General features: G+C 36.7%; 1 protein-coding gene across 3 annotated transcripts in view; it reads left to right on the top strand.

Moving 5' to 3' along the window:
- The window catches only part of NUP205 (nucleoporin 205), a 44501-nt gene that overhangs the window by 12551 nt on the left and 4860 nt on the right, over window positions 1-27090 (top strand). For all 3 annotated transcript variants that reach the window (XM_064419872.1, XM_064419873.1, XM_064419874.1), the window contains exons 11-37: window positions 933-1083; window positions 1853-2058; window positions 3469-3651; window positions 4314-4364; window positions 4956-5165; window positions 5956-6055; window positions 7562-7699; window positions 7939-8128; window positions 8808-8928; window positions 9432-9513; window positions 9943-10107; window positions 12171-12295; window positions 13184-13298; window positions 14294-14443; window positions 15409-15483; window positions 16178-16335; window positions 17314-17394; window positions 18222-18413; window positions 19735-20005; window positions 20435-20533; window positions 21348-21496; window positions 22200-22391; window positions 23134-23255; window positions 24340-24478; window positions 24694-24820; window positions 25757-25833; window positions 26607-26735. In XM_064419872.1, the coding sequence (XP_064275942.1) occupies window positions 933-1083; window positions 1853-2058; window positions 3469-3651; window positions 4314-4364; window positions 4956-5165; window positions 5956-6055; window positions 7562-7699; window positions 7939-8128; window positions 8808-8928; window positions 9432-9513; window positions 9943-10107; window positions 12171-12295; window positions 13184-13298; window positions 14294-14443; window positions 15409-15483; window positions 16178-16335; window positions 17314-17394; window positions 18222-18413; window positions 19735-20005; window positions 20435-20533; window positions 21348-21496; window positions 22200-22391; window positions 23134-23255; window positions 24340-24478; window positions 24694-24820; window positions 25757-25833; window positions 26607-26735 (3798 nt within the window). The remainder of the gene's footprint in view (window positions 1-932; window positions 1084-1852; window positions 2059-3468; window positions 3652-4313; window positions 4365-4955; window positions 5166-5955; window positions 6056-7561; window positions 7700-7938; window positions 8129-8807; window positions 8929-9431; window positions 9514-9942; window positions 10108-12170; window positions 12296-13183; window positions 13299-14293; window positions 14444-15408; window positions 15484-16177; window positions 16336-17313; window positions 17395-18221; window positions 18414-19734; window positions 20006-20434; window positions 20534-21347; window positions 21497-22199; window positions 22392-23133; window positions 23256-24339; window positions 24479-24693; window positions 24821-25756; window positions 25834-26606; window positions 26736-27090) is intronic.

Below are 27090 nucleotides of genomic sequence, written 5' to 3'. Positions count from 1 at the left end.
AAAAACCCTCAAGCAACAGATTTTTTGGTATCCTCATTACAGATAACCTCTAAGAAGACCTTACCTTTTTTCAGTGACTGATTTGCATGTGTCCTGCTCTGCATGGCATGGTTGTTGTTGCTTGCCCTAAAATGAGCTACTGCCAGCCATTCATGGTTGTCAGTAAACTTAGCAAGAAAGAGTACTAACAAACCTCTGTGAACATGTTTAGGTTTTGTTATAGTTGCTAAGTGGATTCTGATAGTTCTCTTGTGTTTTTTGTCTGATGACTTCTACATGTCTTTTTGGGGGTAAAACTTCCTAAGGATATTTTAATTATTTGAAGTCCAAAAATTGTAGTCCATAAGAGACAGAACTTAAAATTAGAACGAAGAAATAATCTAAGCAGATAAAGCAGATATTTCAAAAACTCTTTGGGTACCTTGGGTGCTATCAGCCCTCAATGCTTCTTGAAGGACTGTGCAGTGCTAGGCAAAACCTTGTATGAGACAAATCAGACACAGCCCAAGACCCACCCAGAATACTGGCAACTTAAATTAGGGCCAGATGCAAGCAAGCCTAATGACCCTGAAAGGAACCACTGTGTGTGTGAGTTGCTGTTCAGGTATGTGACAAGCACACTGAATTCATTGCTTAACTTGTACTGTGAAATGTGCTAATAATATTCCTGTGGAATATTTAGGAGTTGACGTAAATTTTGTTACTAGAAATACAGAATTGCAGAGTTAGTATATTCTGCAGTCACATGAGTTATTTTGTTTAGTTCCTCTTTCAAACATGTCTGACTGAATAGTCCAGACTACAAAGGAACTTGTCTCTCCCACCCTCGGTACAGTAAAATTTGTTTTCTGACTTTTACTACTTAATGTTTTCCTATAATACTCAGATTTTCCCTTTTTTTTTTTTTAAACACTGATCTTTATTTGTTCTAGGTTGTCTTGTCAAAGTTTGTTAGGCAAATGGGAGATCTACTTCCTTCCACAATTTACATCCCATACTTGAAAATGCTGCGGGGACTGGCTAGTGGGCCTCAGTGTGCTCATTACTGCTTTAGTTTGCTAAAAGTCAATGGCAGTAGTCATGGTAAGAGAAGTGACACTTCAGCTCTTTCTCAACTCCTTTTCTTTCGAAAAGTGCAAAGACTCATTTGAGATGAATTGTGGCCTCATACTTTTTACGTTTCATTATTAGTACAAAGCTGAAATTGAAAGTCTTTACTTGAAACTGTAATCTGAAAAAAACCCGACAGATGAGGTAGTTAGATGTCTGAGCACCAAGTCAGAAATTCACCTACTGAAATAATGCTTTTTTTAAAAAAAATCCCATGTCTTAGCACCATAAGAAATGCAGAATGTCAGTGTTGCTTATTATGAAACAAAAAATAAATAAAGTTTTAAAGTGACATAGTATATTTTGTAAATACAGCTAACTTTCCTGATCCTTGTTCAGAAGCACTTTGTTCAGTTGGAATTTTTTGATACATGTAATACAATAGCACTTTCTCAAAGTAAGAGATGCTGGTCTGTCCTGTGTTCTGCATTCATTTTGCATTGGTCAAATTATAAAAAAACCCCTACTTTGAAGATAGAAATAATGCTGCAACGATTCAATTTCATAAAACACAGAACTTACTTGTACTACTTCTTTGTATTAGCACCTTTCTGTCTCAAAAAAACCCATAAACAAGGAAAAGTCCCCAAACATAAATGATTAATTTTGTATACAATAGCTTTCCTTTGAACTTTACTTTTTCCTTTAGATAAGAGTTTTCCTTTTAGTTTTAGTTACCCTGCTTTTCACCCTGTGGAAGAGTAGAAAGAAAATCTTATCAAAATGTTTGTCATTTTTCTAGCGGAAAACATCCAAGGAGCAGGTGGCAGTCCTGTCTCCTGGGAGCATTTCTTCCACTCCTTGATGCTTTATCATGAGCACTTAAGGAAAGACTTGCCAAGTGCAGACAGTGTCCAGTACCGTCACCTGCCTCTCCGAGGCATCACACAGAAAGAGCAGGATGGCTTAATTGCATTTTTGCAGCTGACCACTGTTATTGTCAATTGGGTAAGTAACCTTTATTTGGTTTTCTTTGTTAACACTTTTTTTTCCCCTTGCAAATCATCATCATTTAGCTCTGAAGTTCTCCTTCACCAAAAAAAAGTATGTAAGCAAAATTTATCTAGCAGTTGTCATTTTATTAGTAAACTCCAAAAGTGTGGGAATCTCAGGAATAACTGTAATGACCAAACACTGAAGGTGTAGGTGAAGCAGAACAAAATGATGCCTTTTCCTGTGTTGTTGCTATTGCTGATTTTCTTGCTTCCTTGACTCTTGTGCTGGTAATGGAGATGTCTTTCAGAAGTGAGGTATAGTCACAATAAATCACTATGGAGTAGGAAAGTTCTTTGTCTTTATTTATGAGCTTGAAAAAGCAAAAGTAATAGCTGAATTCAAAAGGAAGTGGTAGAAATTTGGCAAGGAATCTGATCAGCTGTGGAACTTGCCTCCAGGGTTATGATTTAAAATGTCCCCAAACCAAGGGTGTAAAATTATTTGAATTAATTGACTGGAAGAGAATTGCAGGTGAATAAAATTGCAGTGCATAATTTTGTATTGTGAATTGTCTGTGTAATTCTGAAGAGTGTGGAATTCTGCTCTTAAGTACCCACCAGATTTTGCAGCCTAAAAGTTTTGTGATATAGTGAGATAGCCTTGATTTTGCTGACACAAACACAAGACAGATCAGTGAAACTAAATATGTTTTGTAAAAATCATCTATGGTGATAATGATAATGGAGTGATCCCATTTGAACTGTAATATCAGCATTGGATATGCATAGAGAAAAGGGAACTCTTAAAATTAATATTTCATGGCATCATTAAATGATAATCTGGGATGAAGATAAATTTGTTTTGAGGATGCAGGGAACTACCATTTGATGAGGCCAGAGGCCTGTTCCTGTCAGTGGTTCATCTCAGAGTCTCTAGTGAGCTTACGTGAGCGATGATCCTGTTCTTAGACTAAAACAAATTGATACCAGTTCTTAGAAGACATGCAAATAAAGTGTGAGTTCACATAAATATATAGATAGGAATATATAGAATGTTTGTAGTAGAAATACTAGTAGAAGTCTCTACCCATGCTTGAAGAAGCTGCTAGAGAGAGTGTAAGTACTTAAAGACTAATTCCATCAATGCATGTCTACTAAAAAACGGATTGTTATAAGAAGCTTTTATTATCCAAATGATTTTTCTGTGTGGATGGGCACAATTTTAGTACTTGCAAGTCTTTATACTCAGCTTTTTGTTTAACTGAAATGGTTGGCTTTGGAATTGTCTGCTATTCTTTTGATATCTTAAGTACTTTCAAATATGAAGCAGAGTCTTTGGTACTGAACTGTGAATTAGAGATTGTAAGACCTGAAAAACCTTCAAAGTGATAATCTGCAGTTCTGTTTTTTGTTTATTCTGTAGAGTGAGAATGCTCGCTTGGCTCTTTGTGAGCACCCTCAGTGGACACCAGTAGTGGTCATCCTGGGACTTCTGCAGTGCAGCATTCCTCCTATTTTGAAAGCAGAGCTGTTAGAAACCCTTACTGCTTTTGGAAGATCTCCTGAAATAGCTGCTTCACTCTGGCAGTCCCTGGAATATACACAGGTATCTTAGGATCTTCAGTGCTTAGACTGGTGCATCTGAGTTTGTTGAAATTGCCAGTAGTATATTCAAAATAGTACTGCATTTCCTCCTTAATGTTCTTTGTGCCAGTGTTGCATATAATTTTTTTGCAGTTAATGAATGGTTTCCAAGCAGTTAATGCTTTGAAATTATTTTGAAAATGATAATGTTACCTCAGAAATGTCATTGTCTGTGCTTATTTTCCATCAATACAGGTTTCCTAACAGTCCTGTTTGAACTGTAATTGCTGCCTTATTTTTAGTTGCTAATAAGAGACCCGGACAATAATGACATCTCACCACCTTTGCTTCCTAATTTATGATATTTCTTAAAATATACTGTTGTAAGAGATAATGAAGGAAATGTCTTTCCCCTACCCCATATAAGATAAAAATCATTAATGTGAAAACGTGATGCAGATCTTGGAGAACACAAAGCTGGAAGCATACAAGTGTCAAACATAATCCAGCCTCTCAGACAGAAAAATCTTGTCTTTTTATCCTTTAAAAGGATTTAGAAAACCTCTTCTTAGATCTAAAATGTGATAAGTATCTTTGTTTTTCACTCCTGATAAAAATTATGGAGATGCACTTTGATGATGTGAAATGTGTTGGTCTATTTTCATTTCTCTTTCTGTTTTGAAGATATTACAAACTGTGAGAAGTCCAGGCCAGAGACAAGCAATTGGTATTGAGGTAAGAGATTCTCTGTACTTTGGCAGCCTCTCTGATCATCTGCATGTGCATTTGGGAAGCACTTGCCCAGGCTGCCTCTCCTTCATGTGTCCATGGGAAACTTTTCTAACAGACACTGTTGTTTCACTACTTTGTAATTTACTTTCAAGACTGCTTGTAATTTCTGGAAAATTTTACCAATTTTTGCATGTAGTTCAGCTTCATACTAGTAACAGAACAGCATTTAAACCTTCAGATTCCTCATGAGCACTTCTCACTAAGATTTTCTTAAACTGGACTCACTTTTGTTCCATCTTGGTATAGCTCACTTTGCATCTAACAACAGTGGTAAATAAAAACAAAGTAGGTAAATGTTGAGGTGTATCTTCTAGTAGCTCAGAAAGAAATGAATATGTCTTCTGAACTGAAATAACAGTACTGATGCTTTGCTGCTTTTGCTCTGTTTGTGTTGTACGGTAGACAGAAATGCTGCTAAGTTGAATCACTGTGAAGTAATCCACAGATGATGCTATCATATTATTTCTCACATGATTCTTCCTCCCCCAAAATTTGTGATTTATCTCCTCCTCTTTTTGCTGTCCTCCTGGGAAGGTTGAATTGAATGAGATTGAGTCCAGGTGTGAGGAATATCCCTTAACCCGAGCCTTCTGTCGACTCATCAGCACACTAGTGGAGAGTTCATTCCCAGCTAACCTGGGAGCGGGTCTCCGCCCTCCAGGCTTTGATCCCTATCTCCAGTTCCTCAGGGATTCTGTGTTTCTCCGATTCCGCACCAGAGCTTACCGGAGAGCTGCTGAAAAAGTAAGTTTTGTTTGAAAATATTTTTTTTCTTAGGATATAGTTGTTGATGTGGCTTAGATCTGTTTGAGAAAACTGTGCAAAAGTAACCTAGAGGACTTGATAGTGTTTTGATTCTGTAAACAGGTGATATTTCAACTCATGGGTCAGGATATACTTCAAAGGAACCTCTATAAAGTATCTTTTAAAAAAGAAGTTTATATTCCTAAATTTCAAATTGCTGTGCAGGATTCTGCAAGTCTACTACATGGCTAATGATTTCTGAACGTGACATGCCCAAATCTATAAATCAGATTTGTCCTTTTCTCAATGTTACTTCAGAAAATATTTCTGACTTGCTGAACCAAGGAAGACTTGGTTCAACCAACCAAATTTGGCTTTGGTTCTGGATGAAATACTTCTGGGTGGAGGCACATGCTAAACTGTATCCTGGAAGCTGGCTAGTCTTGATCTATTCTTAGCTGTATACCTAATAAAAACTATTTATTGCTTATCTAAATAAGCAATAAATCCAATAATACTATATCCTGATATGTATATTGTATAATAGAGCTTAAAACAGGTAATAAGTCTGTTTCAGTGTTCCCCTTTCACTTCAGTAAAAAAGCTTGGGCTTTCAAATGATTTGACATGATGAAGTATAGCGTTGTTGGTATGACTATCTAATTTTGAAGTGCTAGCCATGATTCTGATTCAGTGCATCACTGCACTGTGTCTTCTGTTCTTTGTCTTTGCCTTATTGCTTCAGAATCAGCCTTAATCTGTGTATGATTTATTTTCTCATTGTCTGCAGTGGGAAGTAGCCGAGGTAGTTCTGGAAGTGTTTTACAAATTACTGCGGGACTATGAACCTCAGCTTGAAGACTTTGTGGACCAATACGTGGAGTTACAAGGTTAACTTGTTCACTGACAAACAGAATTGTAGCTTGTTTTGCTGTGTTTTCCCTCTGTCTTGGGATCTCTGTAATATTGCAAATAAGCTGGTGGAAAGTTAGACAAAGACTTTAAAACAGGAAGATGTTAAAAAAATTTCCATGTAGTATTGAGATCTGAATTGCTGACTCAGTAGATCTTCATATGCACTGTTTTCTGCCTCTCTGTCTCTGCTAGGTGGATAACTTCTGTCTCTTTCATTTCTGATTTGTTTGAAGAGCAACATTTGACAATTGAACGGCACCTCAGTTTTGGCTTTTCCTCTGGACTTGTTTGGTCTATATGTAAATCACCACTATTTGTAGGGTTAATTTAAAGACAGCATTGTATTTGAGATAACCTTTACTATTAACATTATTAATACATGATTTATTGAAAGCAGACAGTAGTGGTGGAACTGTGACTTGAAGTCATTTGATTCTGAGCAACTATTCTCTAAAAGGCTAAAGTAGATTACACTTGCCTCATTATAGGAAATCCAGGGCTTATTTGGGCTTTATTTTTTTTTTTCTTGAAACAAAGTTTGTTATAATGAATTCCATCCTGATGCCTGTGGATTTTTTTTCTTGTAGCAATGCTGTGAGAAACACTTTTTAATTGAAAACAACTTTAAAGTTGGAAGGCCTGGGTGCCTCATACTTTGACAAAGAGTACTTGGCAGCAAAACTAGCTCAGAAAACTTGTTAGCTTGTTCCTATCCTCAGCTAATCCTTCAACTTGTGTGATTATTTGTGGGTTACATGATATGTTGCAGAAGTGGGTTAATCTAGATTTCAGTAGATGCATTTTTCAAACAGATTGAGTGTGTGGCTCCACAGTGGCATGTCTTCTCTGTTGGTGTGTGGTGCAGTGGCACACACGGAATGAATGGAAGAAGGGCATCTTTAAAATTGGTGCCGAAAGAAACCCTTGTACCCTTGTTCTCACTTGTGTGTTAAAAAAGATTCTTACTGTTTTCCTGCTTTTATCTGCACTCTTCATGAAGAGCTTAGATAAATTAGAAGCATTAGTCTTCTCCTTTTATTTCATATCATTGTCTTTGAATTTTAGGCTAGTAGTTTTGTTTTTGCATATATTATTACAACAGTCATAGGAATTTGTAATGGACATTCTCTTTGACTTCTGGAAATACTTTTTCTCTCATTCAGGGTCCTCGTGCAGGTTTCGGCGGTGGGGGGGAGATGTAAACTTTTTCCAGTTTCTTTTTGCCAAGATCTTTTTTGGGGTTAAATTTGAAATTTTGCTATTAGATACTGGAAAGTAATGCTAATTGCCTTTACAACTATTCCCAAACTTTTATAATTTCCTCAATGGCTTCTGTATAAAGAAAATTGCTGAAGACTTTGTACAAAGGATATTGCTTAGAACCATGTGGGCTGTTATGTTTTGTAGCTTATGCTAACTTGAGTAATAGAAGGAGTTTTTATTGGAGGTTACATATTTTTTTTTCTTCCTTCTGTCTTTAGGAGAAGAAATAATAGCATATAAACCACCTGGATTCAATTTGATGTATCATCTGTTGAATGAGTCCCCAATGCTGGAACTTTGTCTTAGTTTGCTAGAAGAAGGGGTTAAGCAGCTTGATACTTATGCTCCGTTTCCTGGTATGTGCCTAGAATTAATTTTTCATGTGAAATCAGAATGTATAGTGAGTAGGATTTAAAGCTAACATTGCATATCTGTACCTTGCATCTCTTGCATATAAAAATTGTATTTTGGGGGACTTTTCCTGCCGGTAAACAACCGAGAGGTTTTTTTTCTTGGTGCAAGACATGATGAATGACATTTATGAATGTAGTCTATTCTTCTCCTCTGTATTTCTCATGTTCTTTTTGCACTGCAGGGAAGAAGCATTTAGAGAAAGCTGTACAGTATTGCCTTGCACTTCTGAACTTAACCCTACAGAAAGAGAACATTTTTATGGATCTGCTGCGGGAGAGCCACCTTTCCCTTATTGTCACGCCACTGGAGCAGCTGCTTCAAGGAATCAATCCTCGCACTAAAAAGGCTGATCACGTGGTGAATATTGCTAGGTATGTGCAAAGTACTGAGAAGGGAGGACTTTTGGAGGCACAGAAGTGTTTGGGTCCTGGATCCTTTCATTAGTTTCACTCGCCAGTGCTCCTCTTCACACAGAGCATCTCATGAAGTTTTTTTGGTGAGGGGAGATGTCTTCATAGGTGGTATGATCTGTGATTGTCTAGTGCAAGATTGGGATCTGCATTTATAGTTCTTCTTTCTGAATTTCCCCCCTCTCATGATTTCTTCCTGTCTACCTTATGTTCAATGGTTCCCCTGCATATAATTTCATTTTGCCCCAGACCTTGGTTGTCACCAAAGGACCAAAGAGTGGGAAGATTCAGTGAATTTGGTTGTTGGCCATGTTTTACTCTTTTAGTATTGTCTATTATTTACTGTATCAAATGCCTACAAGCAGTTTTTTTAACTTTTGCAGCAGTGTTTAATGTAGGTATTAGATAAAAAGAATGATAAAAATTCCAGGAAAGATTGTTATCCCTACTCAGCCTACTCATCGAGCATTCAGTGTGTCATATAGAGTGAAATTTTATTTGAAGCTTTAATGCTGTCTCATGTGATTTGATTTGTAAAAGCTTTAGTTCTAAATGTTGTTTCATTTCTTACCTGTGCATTGCCATCTTGAAAAAGTTAAATTCTCAAAAATTTCTATGCCATAATTTTGTGTGTTTGAAGGTATCTTTACCATGGAAACAGCAATCCTGAACTAGCTTTTGAAAGTGCCAAGATTTTGTGCTGTATTTCTGATAATTCCAACATCCAGATAAAACTAGTTGGTGATTTCACACATGATCAGGTAAGTATCTGTTTCTTTGAATCTGGAAAGAGAAACCAATGGAGACATACTGGGGCTTCATAATGTTTCTTTAAAGGATGGGTTTCTAGGTCAACTACTAATACTGTATTTTGTTTTATATTTACCCACTTATCAAACGTCTTTTACTGTGGCATTGGGAAAGCAATTAATTAATTAATTGAAAAATACAAAATCATTGTTTTTTTTCAAGAAGAAAAAGGGCAGTATTCTTTGAGATATGGAGATCTTTTTGTGACTTTATAGTCTTCAGTCTGTAAGAATAATTAAGCATATGTAACAACGGTAGATTTTTTTTTTCTGTTCACTGGCTAATTGCTAACCTGTTTTTAGAACAGCTGTGACTCTTAACTCTTGCTTATTAAGTAGATTATATAATTTTTGTCTAAAAGTTCTGTCAACTTACATGAAGGGAATGGTGAAAAGTATTTGGTTTTCTACTATTAAAATTGTCTTCATTTCCATCCATCCATTGTTGAATACAGAGTGTTAGCCAGAAGCTGATGGCTGGATTTGTGGAATGTTTAGACAACGAAGATGCAGAAGAATTAATTAATCCAGATGAAGGTATGTAAAAGGCTTCTTGAAATGACTTTGCAGTTGTCTTTTGCATGGAATGAAATTAATGAAAAAAGCATTAAAAGTGCTCTTAAGTCTGTAAACAGTCTTCCTATGTTTTCTGTGGAATTGGACCTTTAACAGAATGAAAAGCACCTGTGCTTTGTTAAAGCATGTCCATGGTATGATGAGCTAACTCCAAACTGAGTGTTTTCAGAAGATGAGTATTTAACATTGCTTTGGATATATTCTTTACAGCTGTATTAACAGTAATTTGGAATTTTGTTCTTGTATCTCTTTGCAGTAATATAAGTTCATCCCTCAACATTCTTGTATATAATTTGAAGACACTGAAGATTACTCTATTAGATGGATTTTTTTACTTCATTAGTCACCATATGTGCTTTTTCTCCTTTTTCTTTCCTTTTTCTAATGAAGAGCTGGAGCCAGAGAAGAAGCGGGCACAAATCCATCATGAAACAAGGATCCATATTCTGAATCTCCTTATCACCTCTCTTGAGTGCAGTCCTCCCAGCCTAGCTCTGTATCTCTTAGGATTTGAACTAAAGAAACCTGTCAGCACCACAAATTTGCAAGATCCAGGTATGAAGAGGAAAGGTTGATCTGCCATGTAATAAGTTCTGTTAACAACACTGAGAATATTTACTGGGAAATTCATGGGGAAAAGCAGTTCTTTTTCAATTTCAGAATAAAACAATGGGCCTTGTTCAAGTCTTCAAAAGCTACATGAAAAGATGTATTAATACTCAAATGCAGCATTTAAACAACTTTATGACATGAGTCTGTTTAAGTTGGACGTTGGAACAGACTTGAAATTAGGATTGTGGGGGAAAATGATAATTCTGGAAGTGAAACATTAATTTATTTACTATTTAATACAGTGTAGTTGTGTCCCTAGTACAAAGAAGTTTGTTTGATGATCCAAGTTGTGCCTACATATGACAACATGTGAACCTACAAAAGAGAGCGTTGCTTTTCACTGGTTCTGCTTCTTGCCTATTGTTCTGTCCTTCCTCAAGCTTCTGTTCAAAATTATTTATAGGAAAGAAAACCAGTTTTTGTTTTTTAATGTTGTAGAAAAAAACCTTTTAGGGCATGTGGGATTTCATTCTAGTGCTAGGACTGTATAAATATGTTACTTATATGTATATGACAATCCAAACTTCAGAAATATCACTGCTGCTGCTTTCAAGTTGAATTAGTGAGAGTAATAGTGTGTTACTATGTGTCTTGTTTACCTCCTTGTTTTCTAATTAGTATTTTACAGAACAGACTCAGTAAGTCTAGCAGGGATGATCAGGGAGCTGGATTACTCAGCCTATGAGGAGAAGCTGAGGGAAGTCTGGAAAAGAGCAAGGCTTTGAGAGAACCTAATAGAAATCTTTGAACACCTGCAAAGATGTAAATGACAGGATAAAACCAGACTCTACAGAGGCATGTGGCAGGAAGATGAGAGGCAGTAGGCATAAAATAAAACAAGAGAGGCTCAATTTGGATATAAGTGAAATTTTTTCACCAGAAGACAGTGAAGCAGGTTGGCTTTAGAGGTCATGCAGTCTTCATGTTTGGAGGTTTTCAAGACCCAACTGTCTAATGCCATGAGCAATTTGATATCATAGCTAGCAGAAGTTTGGTGTTGAGATGTCATGATGTCCCTTCCAGTCTGAAATATAGGGTTGTTTCTCAACTGTTTTAAAGGATGTTTTATATAAAAAAATTTGAACAACACTCAATAATTTGATTTTAGTTTTTTGAGAAGAATATTTCTCATTATCTTCAGGTTTGTATTGGATGCTATGGACCAGCAGTTTGTAGTTATTCATAGTTCTAAATGAAGAGTAGATAGGACCTGAGTGTTATTGCTTCAGATGTTGTGAAATATCTGTGGTTACACAATACCGGTAACTGATCTGCACCCACACAATTTTACAGGGTATCTAACATGTGTTAGGTGAGTGATGAGGAAATCTGTCTCAAGGGTGTGAGAGACCTTGCCCATGTCTTTCAATTTTCTTATTAATAATGTGAAGAAATAATGACCATAAAGACGTTTACCTCAAGATAATAATTTCCTGCTAAAACGTAAATAATGCATGTTCAAACAGAGGTTATTTCCCTTGTAAGAACTCTGATTATTGATGCTTTTACTTCTTCAGGACCTCTTTTTGCATCAATTAAAGAATTAATTGGCTAAAGGAAGAAAGCAAAAAGGATTTTGACTTGAACAGATTTGAATCTATTCCCTAGTCCCCTTGGTTGCAGTATCAGGTGCCTTTAGGAGAATTAGTCATATAATGGCTGTATTTGTAAAATAAGACAGGAATTTTTTAAAGCTGTTCTTTGAAATTGTCAAATGGCTCTTGTTAAAAGCATAAAAGCAAGAATTCAAATTGATTCACTAGCATCTCAAAAGCCTACAATCTATAAATATTTTCATTAGGTTTTTGCTGAAACATGGTTCCTTCTTTGATTTTAAGTAATGGTGATACAACTTTGCTAGATGTTTTTTTCTGCAGCTCTGTGGGGCAGTATAGTGTAGCACAAGGTATCTGACCAATTTACGTTCTGTGTTTGTGTGTACTTGACCCATATTGGCTATGGAGGAAAGTAAGATCAAGAATGTCAAGTTATTTTTCTGTTTTCAGGTGTCTTGGGTTGCCCAAGGACTTGCCTTCATGCTATTTTGAACATACTGGAGAAGGGCACTGAAACAAGGAGTGGGCCTACAGCAGTTCGGGAATCTCCCCATCTTGCAGAACTCTGTTACCAGGTATTCAGCATATTTTCTGTTGGCATACACTGAAAGTAGATTCTGAATAAAATTGGCTGTTTCTTGGTTGGTGAACACAGATGGTTGAGGACTCTGATAATAGTTTCATTTTTTAAATTAATATGTGAAGTTTTTATATATCTTGAACTCTTTTTATTCTACCTTTTTCTGTTTAAAAAGTATCTTGCAGCATCACAGAAATCAAAAGATCTGCACTCATCTCAGAAACTTGGAATTAGGGTATACTTAACCTAAATATTTTTGGTCAGCCTCTAAGTCCATTGTGACATGTGCCAATTTTTAGGGTTTTTTAAAAAATTTTGGAAGTGTAGTATGACAGCAAATAACCTAAAATTCCAACTAATCCAGTGAAATTCTCTGCTTTATTCTGTAGCCGTGAAAGAATGTATATATGTGTGGCTGAGAGAGTCAGGTGGGGGAGACAGCTGAGTTTGATGTGTGAGGTAGCTGATGCTTACACACTTGTATCATGTTGAAAATCCATGGGCTCTAGAAAGGATTTTAAACATTTTTATTAAAAGCAAAAGGCAATTCTGTAGAAGCAGGAAGAATTTATTACATTTCCTGTCTTGGTGGATGTGCAGACAGAAAAAGACTCATTTTTAAATGAGCTGAACAAACAGGCTCATCTATTGTCATGTTGTGATCAAACAGCCATTGTGGTCATCCACATGCTGGTAGTCCTTTAATATCATAATTCAACATCTGTTACAAATAACAACTTTGAAGAAAGCTGATGGAAAATTTACTGTAAATACTGATAATATTGTTTGAGCAGTAGAACAGTATTATGCTTCTTTTGATTTGGTGGTTGATTTGTTTTAAAATAAATTCCATACATGGATATCTACTGTTTTTGATTTTTAGGTGATCTATCAGTTGTGTGCATGCTCTGACACTTCAGGTCCCACTATGAGATATCTGAGGACCAGTCAGGATTTCTTATTCACTCAGCTGCAGTACTTGCCATTTTCTATCAAAGGTAATTTTTATGCTCTGGTAAGATTGTGCATGCTTAAAATTCAATTAATTTTTTGACTCCTTGTGAGTGAAAGAAGAACCATAGATAGCATTATTAATCTGAATTTATTGCAGGCTCTGCTAATTGTTTAATTCTGCAAAAATTTAACTCTCCCTACTTAAGAAGTTCAGTTTATTAGGGCTGAACTTCTGAAAAAGAATGTTAGCTTTTGAATGTACTAAGTCTCCAAAACCACATCCTCATTTATATTGCAGTTATCATTGTAGTTTTGTTAGATCATCCTACAGAAAAAAAAAAAATTGAAAAGTAAATGTGTTGTAAAGAACCAAGGAAATATAAGGCTGATGGTTGTAACCACCTGTGTCACCCCTTTCTTTGAATAAAGTACATTCAAGCTACTAGGTAACGTTTTATATTTCAAATCAAGATTTCTCAGGTGTCTTAAACTGAATAAATGTACTTTATCACATGCTTGACCATCAGTCTTTTGTTCAATGACAGTAAACTTAGCATTCAAGTACACATATCCAGCATGTATCAAGTGCTTTAGATTATTGTTATGTAGCTTAGGAATCTGAACTGGATGAATATAGAAAGACTCTAGGAGATCCGTGTTCCAATGTCACCAATTTTGATTAAAGCTACAGTTCATTTGGATAAATGCCTAGTTATTTTCACTGAAGTTGTAACTGACCCTATTGGCTCATGAAGCACTGCATTCTTCACATTGACTGTTCTAACAGTTGGTTGGATCCAGTTTTGTTATGTATGTGTATATGCTTATTGCATATATGTGTATGATTTGTTTTCTTAATAACCACATGTTCATTTATTGGCTTTTGTCAGATCTCTGTCTTTTTGTCTTGTAAACAACTGGTAAGCAAATAATAACTAATGACATCTTCTAAAAGCTTTCTCAAGTGAAAAATGCTTTCCTTGTTGTAAGTAATATTATTTATGCTCAGTTTTATAATTGTTGCCTTATCCCTGTCCAGAACACGAGATTTCAACACTCAACCAGATGTCTTGGCTGATGAAGACTGCAGCTATCGAAATGCGAGTGACGTCTCTGAACCGCCAGCGCTCCCACACCCAGAGGCTGCTGCACCTGCTGCTCGATGACATGCCTGTGAAACCATACCTGGGTAAGAGGAGCTTGTGGTGAGGCTAAATAGGCTGGAATAAATGGACAATGAGAGACTTCATTTGAATTCTTTTCTTCATAAGCTTGGGACAGTTCATTTGTGGTACGGGAAGAAAGATAATGGTGGCTGTAGACTCCAAAGTGAAAGAAATCAGGGCATCGTTTTGTTCCTTGCTGATAGAAAAATTAAAAACTTTTTATTAGGTAGGAGGGGCAATATTAAAAAAAATAAAATTGTAACATAATTTATTTTGAGCTGCCACTAAGAATCGTTACAAAATAGAGACAGTGGAGGGTCTTCCATGGTAAACAGTTTAAGACAGTTTCTCAGTCTTAATTTCTGTCACAAGCTGTCAACCCTCTCATGCAGAAGATAATAGCTACACATCAATTGTGCTTTTAACATTATAACATCACAAAAGTGATATTTCATCCCAATGTAGTGTAAAATTCAATTTTAAATAAAAAGGCAAGATTTCAGAGTTTTAGAAGAGGGTAGAAGTAAATTAAGAAAAATAAAACCAGATGGCAATAAAACTCTTAACATTAGCAAAGTAGAATAAATAGAAGATATTTTAACAGGCTACTGCAGTATGGTGTTCTCCCTTACTTTTATCAGCCTGAATACTCTCTCCATCCTTGTAAGGATCTGAGTCTGGGAAATTGTATTCAGATATGCTACTCATTTTATGGTGTCCATCCAACTGTATTATTATACTGAAGAGTGGGATGTCTGTTTAGGCATTTCTAGTATTTTCTGATCTGTATATAATGATTGGATAGCTTTTGTCAGGTAAGTATTTTTTTAATTTGATTAAGAGTTCATGGGTCTATTGTTAGAAGGCTTTAATATGAAAGGTTATCAGTTTATCACTGTGCTCTGTCTTTCACTGTTAATAAAGTAGGTTATGTTTTTCACTTAGATTTATTTTTTGTAATTTATTTAGTATGTTTTATTACCTTCAGCTGATGGTGAAGGAGGGATGGAAGATGAAAGTCGATCAGTCAGTGGATTTCTCCACTTTGACACTGCTTCCAAAGGTAACTGTTATGACTGTTGATCAGTAAAGTGTGTCTTCTCCTCAACAGGCAGGAGGGCCACCTCCAGAAAGAACACTTGGGGTAAGAATGTAATGGTGTTCTAAATAGCAGCAGTACATGAAACAATTTTATTTAGTGTGGGGAAAAAAAAAAAGAACCTTGATACAGATGGTTGGAGTGAGTGAAAAACACTGAACTGGAAAAGCAGTTTGAAGAGTGTGTTTAGGTATCTGTGCAGGGATGAAATGGGAGAGTGGCAGTCTAGCAAATTTATTGCTAACAGTAGAAACAGTGAGACTGTTGCTAAGGCTGAACGTATTTGTATTTTCATGGCAAAGAAGTAAGTCCCACATAAATAAATAAATTCAGATTCTTTATGGTTTTTCAACAGAAGAAACCTGGTTTCATTTAAGAGAAAAAAATTAGTCTTGTGTTTGTAAATATTGGATGACATGCATGTATAACAGGAGAACTGTACAATAAAAGACATCTTAAGCATTTAAAGTCTTAGAAAATGTTTTTAAACCTGTTGCATAGATTGGTAGCACTTTCTGAAGACTAAATGATTTATTTTGAAACTTTACACATTAAGCTGAAGATTTAGATTTGCAAAGGTAAATTGGGCTCTTCTTATTGATTTTTTGGTTTCTCCTTGATACTTATGAGTACAATTTGAATTGATTTGCATTTCCAGTACGCAGAAAGATCTTAAATATCCTGGATTCAATTGACTTCAGTCAGGACATTCCAGAGCCTTTACAACTGGATTTTTTTGACCGGGCTCAAATTGAGCAAGTCATTACTAATTGTGAGCACAAGAATGCACGTGGACAAGTGGTCTGCAACGTCAAGGTTAGCACTGGTCTTTGTTTTCAAGTTGCATGTGCTATTTTATACCTTAATAATTAAAAAAAAAAATCAGTGTGTTAATAACACTTTGAAACTTGCTTTTACATGAAAGGTGTATGTTTCAGATATGTATTTCTTTGGTGGCCAGTACACAATTACCTAGCACTGCATATGTGTACAAAATCACACTTGCAATGTTGTTGTGTACTGTGGTAGTTCTTGGAGGCTTTACTTACAGTTGTATCACATTGTGATGAGTACTTGACGTGTGTGTTATAAATTGTCCTGAAGAATTTATGACCCTAAAAAATTAGTAAAACTTGTTTGAATCCTAGTCTGTCTGTTGCATCTGTCGCTATGTAGCCATCTCCTAAGATTCTTTAGGAGGTACAAATACATCTCCTTTGTCACTTGTCCTAGTTTTGGCTCAAATACTGTTAAATTTCTTCATAGTAGCTGCTGTAGTATTGTGGTTTGGATTTAGGATGAGAGCAGTGTTTCAAACACTTTGATCTTTTAGTTGTTCCTCAGCAATATTTACTTAGTGAAGGACTTTTCAGCTTCTCAAACCACCCACCAGTGAGTAGGCTGAGGGCACAGGAAGCAGGGAGGAGACACAGCCAGGACAGCTGACCCAAAACTTGCCCGAAGTCCATACCATGTGATATCATACTCAGTGTATAAACTAAGGGGAAAGCTGGCTGTGGGCTGCTGCTCAGGAACTGGCTGGGCAGCAGGTGGCAGGTAGTGAGCAATTGCATTTGTTCATCCCTTGTTTGTAGTATTCTGAATGTTATATTACTCCCCCCTGCTTTCCTTTTGTGTCCTATTAAACTGTCCTTAACTCAGCCCACAAATTTTACTTTATTTTTCCCCCAGTTCTCTCCCCTACCCCACTGGGGCAGGGAGTGAATTGCTGTGGTGTTTATCTACATGCCAGGTTAAACTGTATCATCATTTAAGTTTTACTTTTAATTTCAGTATGTTCACAGAGTTCTGGTTGCAGAAGTCAATGCCCTTCAAGGAATGGCAGCAATAGGCCAGAGACCTTTACTTATGGAGGTAAGTGCAGAAAAAGTTAACTGCTGTTTGTTGTTGTTCTTGGTGAATTTCATACCCTGTCAAACAGTAAGCAGTACTATAAAAGATTGTGGATTTGAGTCCTAACTTAGATTTAGTAATTCCTGAAGACAAAAACCACAAAAATTATAAACTAAGGTACTTCTTACCATACCGTTCTCTAAATAGGTGGCCTGTAGTCTATTTTATTTTTTTCTTTAAGCTCTTCCCCCCCATTAGTGATAGCAATTGCAGCTGCCACCCTGTACAGAAAGCAGTTACACACTGATGTCAAGATTGGCTGTTCAAGTACAAGCATGTTCATCTTATGGCCAAGATCATTTTGCCTTTTCCTCACAGGGGATGCTAATTTATTTCTCATTTTTTTCTACACAGATATAGTTTCAGTGAACTTGGAGATTAGTTATTTTCTGAATTTTCTGCCATCTTTTAAATTAAGTCAAAATTGGTTAAATGGATGCAAAGGATAAAGGAGAAATTACTGAGACTAAATGGGAAAAAAAGGCACAAATAGTTTTTTCATAGTTGTTTTTGTTTTTATTTTAAAGTGCTAGAACAGAATTTTCCTGGTTAATTTTTTTTCCTATGAGATTGAGACATTTATGATATCTGCCCTGTGAAAAGCAGGTGAGAAATGAAATAGGCTGCCTTGTTAAAGTAGTAATAGCAGCTTGTTTCTAGTAAGATGAAGACTTAACATTTTATTCTGAAGACTACTACTAATAGAAAAAATTGTCATCTTGAAGTCTGTCTTTGCCATGAATTTCTTTAGCACATTGTAACTGAGTTTCTTTGTGGTGGCTTTTCAGGAGATCAACACTATCCTGCAGTACGTGGTGGAGCGCAACAAGCTGCTGCAATGCCTCCATGCCAAGAGGCATGCTCTGGAGTCATGGAGACAGCTGGTGGAAATCATACTCACTGCCTGCCCCCAGGATCTCATACAGGCTGAGGACAGGCAGCTGATTATCCGGGATCTCTTGCAGGATGTGCATGACAAGGTTGTGCTCTGCTGGAAATCAGCCCTCTCCTCGAAATTTATTGCTGCGTCTTTTTATGTGAAAGTGCTGCAATTTTGATTGTAATCCAAAAAAAGTGTTGTCTGCCTTTAGTATTTTTAGTTTTCTGATTGCTGCTATGCTGAAGTAGAATGCACTTTGGACAGAGGGGATACTTTGTATTCCTGCATAGCTACTGTTGAATTGTGAACCATATTTTGACAGATTTCAGAGGCATTTCAGTATTGTCCAGCATGATGGTAGTCTGGAAAAGGTGTGTGAAAAAGAAACACCCTGCTTTGATGAGAAACAAAGAAGAACTTAATGAAGGCTGAAGGCAAACTGCTGTGTTTGCTAATTTACTGTGCTTAGATGACTCACTGCAAATCCTACTGCTGCTGCTTTTGAAAAATTAAAGAACTGAATGAAGCTTCATAGTAGAAAAACTAAAGATTTTACAATTAGAAGGGCTATTTGAAGTGTGAGAGTTAGTATTAAAAGTCTAGGTGTTTTACTGCTGAGTTATAGTAATAATTTTTGAGACAGACTAGACAGTTACTACTGACCCATCCATTCTAAAAGGGAAAATTTAATGAAGGATCATTGTATTTTTTAGTCTGCTGGGGCATTATTATTTTTTTGCTTTATTGTGAGAATTATGTGGTTTGTAGTTCTGATTAATAGAGTTTTGTTTTGAGAAATATATATTAAAAAGTTACATCTTTTCAAGGAAAAAAGTAACCTTTTTGGGTTTTGTTTTTGTTACTACCATTACTTTTTCTGTAGGAGTTACCTAAAAGTTACCGATTTTTAGTGGGGTACTGGTTTTGTTTTTTATTTGAACTGAATTAAAAAAAACAGGAAACAAGGAAGGCCTTCACTAGCTGAAGAAATTTCTTTCCTAAAATCTTTACAAAAATGAAATTCCAGACTCTTAATTTTCTGTGGCATCTTGGTGAAGACTTTAGTGAAGTTGAGAAAAAAAATTGTTACTGTCTATTGCAAATAATTGAACGACTATTCAAAATTACTATATTGCTTTAAAGGAAAGCTCCTTCAGTATTAGTGATGAAGATATCAGATTTACCTTCCAAATAATAGAGTGAACAAAAACAATACATGCAAACTTCTTGTTCTAAACAAGTTCCTGACAGTACTGATTTTGATGTATTTTAAATGTTGTCATGTTAATGAAATCCTTATGCATACATAAATTAAATAGTTTAATTTAATTTAATTACTTTAATAAGTCATGAAATCAGACATTGTTAAACATTTTTTTCTCTTTTGCTTTTTTTTTTTTTCTTTCTACTTCTGTATTAAGATCCTTGATGATGATGCAGCTCAGGAGCTGATGCCAGTGGTGGCAGGGGCTGTGTTCACCCTGACTGCCCACCTGAGCCAGTCTGTGAAAACAGAGCAGAAGCAGCCACTTGCACTCTCTATGGCAGGACAGTCCCAATATGTCTTGATGCTGGATGGTTCTTTTACCTCATCACCTGGCTCTGAGAGCATATCCATGGGTTTTGCTTCTGTTGGTGACTCCTCCCTCCACATCATCTTAAAAAAGCTGCTGGATTTCATTTTGAAAACAGGTGTGTTGACTTCTGTAGGGCATGTACATGAATTCCAACTGCCAAGAGTAAAAAGATGGGCTGAGCTGCTTTCAGATACTGCAGTGAAGAGTTCATTTACAGAGATGGATTATACATCATTAATATAGATGAAAGCAATGTTAAAAAATTAGCAAACACTCAAAAAAAATCTGAACAACAAACAGAAGAGAAATATATAAGTGACTATAAAGAGAATTTCATATTTTCATTCTTCTGGAACAGCGTAAACTTGCTGAATTTATTCATAAATGCACTTTTATGCAAACAGTAGAACTTCACCTTAAGGAATCTAGTTTTATTTACTTTTGCCAACACTGCAATAGGAAAGTTAAATTAAGTGCCAGTGGAAGATGGTGTTCAGGAATTTACATTTGTTTGGTTTTAATTGTGAATGTTTCTTGTTAACAGGTGGTGGCTTCCAGAGAGTGAGGACACACCTTTATGGATCACTGCTTTATTATTTACAGATTGCCCAGAGACCAGATGAACCAGACACTTTAGAAGCAGGTATGGTCCAACTGTATTTGGAAAAGAGAAAAAAAAAAAAAAGAAAAAGTTGTTGTTAAACCCTGGAGGGTACAGTTTCTGCAGGCTGAGTTGTCTTCCGGAAATAGATGGAAAATGTTTATTTCAGAGGCTCTAAGACTAATTGAATTGTTAGTGTTTCTAATAATTATTCAGACAAGGATTGAGAAAAAATCTTGGGGCTAGTACCTGCATGCAGACTTTTACTTGACCTGTGTTTTGAGCTACACTAGTAAAAGAAAAAAGACAAACTATGAACTTGCTATGACCCCTTTGAAGTGTATAACTGACTTTGGTTTCATTCTCTCCCATTTTAGTCACATTGTTAATTTAGCTCACACTGAATGCTTTGGTCCCAGTGAAAGTTCATAGAATCTTAGGATGGTTTGGGTTGGAAGGGACCTTTAAAATTATCTCATTCTAACTCCAGGCCATAGGCAGGGTCACTGGACCAGGTTGCTCAGAGCCTAATCCAACCTGGCCTTGAACACTTCCAGTTTTAGGCTTCTTACTTTATCTATGTAACAAGTACTGAACATTTGAATTATTTTAAGCAGACTATTTACAAGGGTCAGGTATGTATACAGGTCCACACTTTTTCCTCTGGTTGGTCTGTGTGATATTCAAGGAAGGGTGGATTTATAGAAACTTTGCATCTCATTTAAAAACCCTTGACCATTGTTTGGGGCATTCTGTTGCAAGGTGTAGAGAGAATGCCCTGAAGGATGTAGCTAAGTTAATACTAAGATGCCTATCTTTGAATGTTTGAATTTTTTGTTTTATTTGCTTTTTACAGCTAAAAAAACTATGTGGGAGCATTTGACAGCTCCTGAAGATATGTTTAGTAAATTGCAACGGGAAAACATGGCAACTATTGAGAGTTATGGGGCAGCTCTGATGGAGGTGGTCTGTCGTGATGCTTGTGATGGCCATGAGATAGGCCGGGTAAATGAATCTGTTCTTTTAAAATTACTGTTCTGTTTGTTTTAAAGAACATCATCTGTGCAGAGATGGGACATTTCATGAGGTAGAACTAGAACATTTCTGTAGATACTGGATCTGTTTCATGTTTCTGTCCTCCCACTCATCCTTCAAGCTGCTGAAAGTAGAGCCATTCATGCATGTTAATTTTTTTTCTCAAGGAGCCTATGTGTCCTATTGTTTAAAAATAAGGGTAGAAAGCTCTGCTGCAATAGATATAGGTAGGAACCTCTGTTACAGTTATTTGTTAGCGTTTTTAAGTCATGGACTTATCTTGGGAAGATGTGACTTCATGACAAAGTAATTTCTGATAGTAGCCAGTAGCTGAGAATTTTCTCAGAAGGCAAACTAGATTTAAATAGTAGTTGTGCTTGAGGCAATACTTCATTAAAATATTTTGCCTTAGTTATTGCTCAGCAATATCTGTAATGTTTTTTAAAAGAATAGTAGAGAAAGGTAATTGGCTCATGCTGTACTAGTGTCAAGAAATCTTAAAATATTTTTCACATAAATGATTGCAGTTGTAGTGAAGAAATGCATTCTGCTTATCAGAAGCTGTTAGAAGAAACTGCTTAGCATTTCACACTTCTAGGTATTTATTTAAAAACTCATTGATCTTATATGTTTAATTCTGTTTTGATTGTTTGTTTTTCTTCCCTCATCCCAGATGCTGGCATTGGCTTTACTTGATCACATTGTTTCAGTAGACAAGCAGCAGCAGTGGCTGTTGTACCTCTCGAATAGTGGCTACCTGAAGGTGCTTGTGGATAGCCTGGCAGATGATGATCTGGCTCTTCAGAGCTTGCTCACACCTCAGCCCCCCTTGCTTAAGGCACTGTACACCTATGAATCCAAAATGGTAACAGTACTTCAGAAATGATTTTGTGCTACAGTGTTCATTTTTTAATTTGACTTTTTATAAAAGTGTTTGTCTGCACGTTGCATTGATTGTACTTGGAGATATTGTTAAGGAAGCTTTCCTGTGTGACCATTCCAGAGCACTCTGGCCATCACACTTGCACCACCAGAGATTTTAACTGCTGGGACCAAAGCCCCCTCGTAGCAAGTGCCTCCAGTGACTGATGGGTGCCCCACTTACCCTCACCACACTCACACACTCAGACCAGGTTTCCTTACTGGTTTGACCCCAGGTTTCCCAGGGCAGTCTCAGACATCTGGGTTCTTAAAATGATTTAATCATGGTGCAAAAACAGGATAAGAGCCTGAGCTGGTGCTTCTGAGGAGGGACCCTGAACAAAGGAACCCCTGGGTTTTTGTACTCTCAGCAGTCTGTGTGAGTCAGTCTGGGGTCTTCAGCTGAGTCCTTGTGTCCTGCTGTGTCTCTGAGTGTCCAGTCCCCTGGCTGGTGCCCCACATCCCTTGTGCCCTTTGTTTTGCAAAGGGTGGACAGTTCACAGGCTCTTGCTTGGGGCTCCTACCACCCAGAGCTCAATCTGCAGCTGCACTTGCCCTGAAGGTATTCCTTAAGGATATTTTACTAAAATAATATATTTGAAATGCTGCTAAAATAAAGTGAGAAAGTAGATATTATAAGTCTCATTGTGCATCTCCAAAAGTTGCCCTTCTGTCCTGTTGTGCAGGCATTCCTCACTCGAGTAGCCAAAAGTCAGCAAGGTGCGTTGGAGCTGTTGCGGTCCGGCGTGATTGTGCGGCTGGCACAGTGCCAAGTGTACGACATGCGACCCGAAACGGACCATCAGGGGTAAGTGCTGCTTCCTGGCTGATGGTGGAACCATAACACAGTCCTCCTGGAAGCACATCACGTCTTTTTATAGCCTCATGATTTCTGAGTATGACTTGTGGGCTTATTCTTTGTGTGTATGTTTGTTAACCTAACAGTTCAGTTTAAAGCTACCTTCATTGAGAGGAAAATTTCAGATGCAGGTATGGGGTTGTACTTGCATGCTAATTACTTAGACTACATTAAAATGTATTTGCTATCTCAGATAAAAATTATTAATGTACTATTATTATATAATTTATACTGTAATGTTTGACAAACAGCTTACACTATAAATGTATTTTGGGGGTTTTGCAGCTGGAGAAGTGCAGAGTTTGTCCTCCACCATAAAGCATTGAGAGAGCAGTGAATTAAATGCTATTTCAGGAATATTTTATGATGTGTTTTAAAAAAAGTATTCACAGTTATATATTTCTTGGCAAGTTTCTATATGTGCCATTTGTCAAGTTTCATACCACGTTAGTCGTTATGAGGTGATTAAGAGAAGATCTCAGAGGAGGAAATTCCATATTTAGGGAAAATTATCTGGGTTGATTTCAAGCCTTGGTCCCTGTTTTAAACTTACAGTTCTTACTGACACACTGAGAGTTCAAACACTTTGGAAAAAATTAAGACTTAGGGTATACTATTTGAAAGTTCCAATTAGACATAATAAGTTTGTATAAAACCTACAGGAAATTTGTGGAGGACTGTACTTAACTGTTGCTTTAGAATTAAGCACAACTCTTCCTAAAATATTTGAGAATACCTAATTTTGTATATCAGTAAGCAGGTATCGTATTTCTGCAACAAAGTTATCTGGTTTCATGTAGCATAATATAAAGAAGTAATTTTCCCTGCATAAAGAAAATGTCTGGCAAACCTGTGTATCACGAATGTGTTGCTTTTCCAATATAAAGTCAGTTCAGGTCTGGACATCGTATTGAAATATGAATGGTTTTAGATTCTTGAGTGATTGTAGGCTGAGGCTCTGCCTCACTAGTGGACTTCACTCTTTTTGCACTCATTATCTTTTTTTTCCTCCCTTCTTTTTATTCCTCCTAAGAATGTATGGAATGAGAGATCCCCCAGTCTTCATTCCTGCTCCAGTGGAACGTTACCGCCAGATTCTTCTTCCAGCTCTTCAGCTGTGCCAAGTGATCCTCACATCCAGCATGGCACAACACTTGCAAGCCGCGGGACAGGTAAGCTCCAAAACATGCTTGAATACCACTGGTATTGCTCATTCAAAGAAATTATGAGTGCCTTTGCTCTGATAGTAAGTTCTTTTGGTTTTTTTTAATCCCATCCTCACTGGCACACAAGGTTTTTTAAAGTTCTTCAGAAGCATTGTTTCCTCTTTGCTTGCCATTAAATTTCGACTCATTCATATTTTCTCTTTTTTTTTCTTGTGGTGCAGGTTTTGCAATTCCTAATTTCCCATTCAGATACTATCCAGGCAATCCTGAGGTGTCAAGATGTAAGTGTTGGATCTCTCCAGGAGTTGGCCTTCCTGACAGGAATAATCAGCAAGGCAGCATTGCCTGGTAGGAAATACTGTTTTGAAGTCTCAACTCCATTTGCATGAATCTCAGGCTTTGTTTTCTGTAAAGAACTAGTAGGACAGAAGAGAATATCCATGACAATACAGATTTTTTGTTTTACATGTAGAGCTCTGAGAAAAATAAAGAAATGTTAAATAATTTTTCTTGAAGTAAATATGCAGTAAATATAGTGCTCTTACCCATATGTATCTGACTTCCCATTTTGTTTTCATCATTCTACCTCACACTAAGTACTTTTTGTCTTGGAGGTGACTTACAAATAGAAGTGCTCAAAGTATCTGTGGTATCTTCAAAAAACAATTTTTATTCAATAAGTTCTGAAACAAAGGGAATTAAGAGAGAAAATTGTTTGCATGCCTATTTTTTTAAATGTCCTCTCTGTTTTTATTTATTTAAAATATAAAGTTTCCTGGGGGGAAGCACTGCAAATTAGCATAGGGCCATTTCTCTTGGGTGACTTACCTTCACAAAGGGCTGATAATGATTGTGATGGATGTAGTGATTTCTTCTGCATGCTTACCAGTTCAAAATAACTTCTCTATTTTGATTTAATGGTTTTGGTTGTTCAGGAGAGATGTCTGACTACAGCAGAAAAGAGTGCAGAGCTGTAGGTTAAGCCCAGATGCTTCTTTGCTTACAGTATACAGAGCTTTCCACAACAGCTGGAGTTTCCATGCCAGCCTCCCTTCCTCCTTGCCCCCATTTGTTACTTACCAAAACAGTAAGCTACATTCTCTCATGCATCTCCTGATAGCTGCATTCATATCTGAATGATTTGCTAAAAAAATATGCAAAATACAAGTTGAATGTTTGGCTGAAATATTTCTGATGAATGCCTGTGTTTAAATGTATATAATGCACAAATCTGTTAAAAAAACCCCGAACAAACAGTTACTTAGTGGCTGTATCTTTTATCAGGAGTGCTAAATGAGCTGGACATGGATGTTAATGAAGGGACACAGATGGAGCTACAAGGACACATAGGGCGATTTCAGGTAATAAAGTCATATATTTAACCCATGTCCTTCTAGAATTGGCTATCTAGACATGTTTCTTCCTGGTTTTTTACTTTGAACAGTAGTAGTTGGGAAAGAGATGTTTTCCAGTATCAAGAAGAATGTGTGAGGGTTTTTTGTGGGAGTAGGATGGGATTTTGGTGGTCTGTTTTTTGGTGTCTCCCTACACTTCCCTGTGCAGTAGAGGAGGTAACATTTGGCAACATTGCATCAGGGACTTCATTTCCCTACCTAGCTTAGGACTTAGGTGAAGAGAAAAATTTGAAGCCAACACCAAAGCACGTGAAGTAATGCAGAAGTAGTCTTTTACCACTTTGGCCACAAGCATGTCTCCAGCTCAACAGTTTGGTGTATCAGACATGCCAGTGGTTCATTTATTTGTTACTGAATTAGTTTTTGTACTCTCCTTTTACCAGGCTTCAGATTTTGTCTGTCTATATAGGTAAAGGTGTTTTAGGTGTGGGAATGGGTAAACCTAAACTGTCATTGATACTGTTCTGTATGATAGCCTGCAAGAGACACAAGAAAAGTTGTGCACTTGTGAATTGCACTCATTTCTCATTGGCAGTGTTTTAGGGTGCCATTAATTTCTAAATTTTATCAAGGTAGGTTAAAACACTAAAAATTTTTAAATTTTGTTTACAAAGTGCTAAAAGCTTTATTGTTTTCTTACTACAGTGTTTTAAGGGACAGGTATCACTTAAGTAAAAAAAAATTGTGCACTTCATTTGAATGTTCATTTCTTATGGCAGCGCCAGTGCTTGGGACTGCTGAGTCGGTTTGGAGGATCAGACAGGCTACGTCAGTTCAAGCAGCAAGATGATAACGTAGCAGGAGACAGAGTGAACAAGAGGGATGAAATTGAGTTGGCCATGCAACAGGTAAGGACACCAGATACAAGAAACTTCAGTCTCAACATTTTACCTGCTGTACAGATTTGTTTGGTTATCATAATTTTGTATGATAGTGGTAATGCTCTACACTGGTTTTAGTGTGGTATAGGAGTCCATATTTTATTTAAAATCATCCTTGAAAATGTATTTACTTACATTTGTATTAGAAACCTTTATTGTTTTGCATACAAACTCTGTGAATTTTGAAGGCTTGAATTGATCACAAATTTTCAAAATGAAAGCTGTGTGTAGAGGGGAATGGCAAACACTAACTTAAAGCCAAAGGGCACTTAAAATTATCCAGAAATTTTAGCTAGCAGGTCTGGGAAAGAGGCAGTGTTGC

The sequence above is a fragment of the Passer domesticus genome, chromosome 5, assembly GCF_036417665.1.
Source record: "Passer domesticus isolate bPasDom1 chromosome 5, bPasDom1.hap1, whole genome shotgun sequence".
Lineage (NCBI taxonomy): Eukaryota > Metazoa > Chordata > Aves > Passeriformes > Passeridae > Passer > Passer domesticus.
The sequence above is the reverse complement of the archived record's forward strand: the minus strand, read 5'-3'. Positions and strand labels throughout refer to the sequence as shown.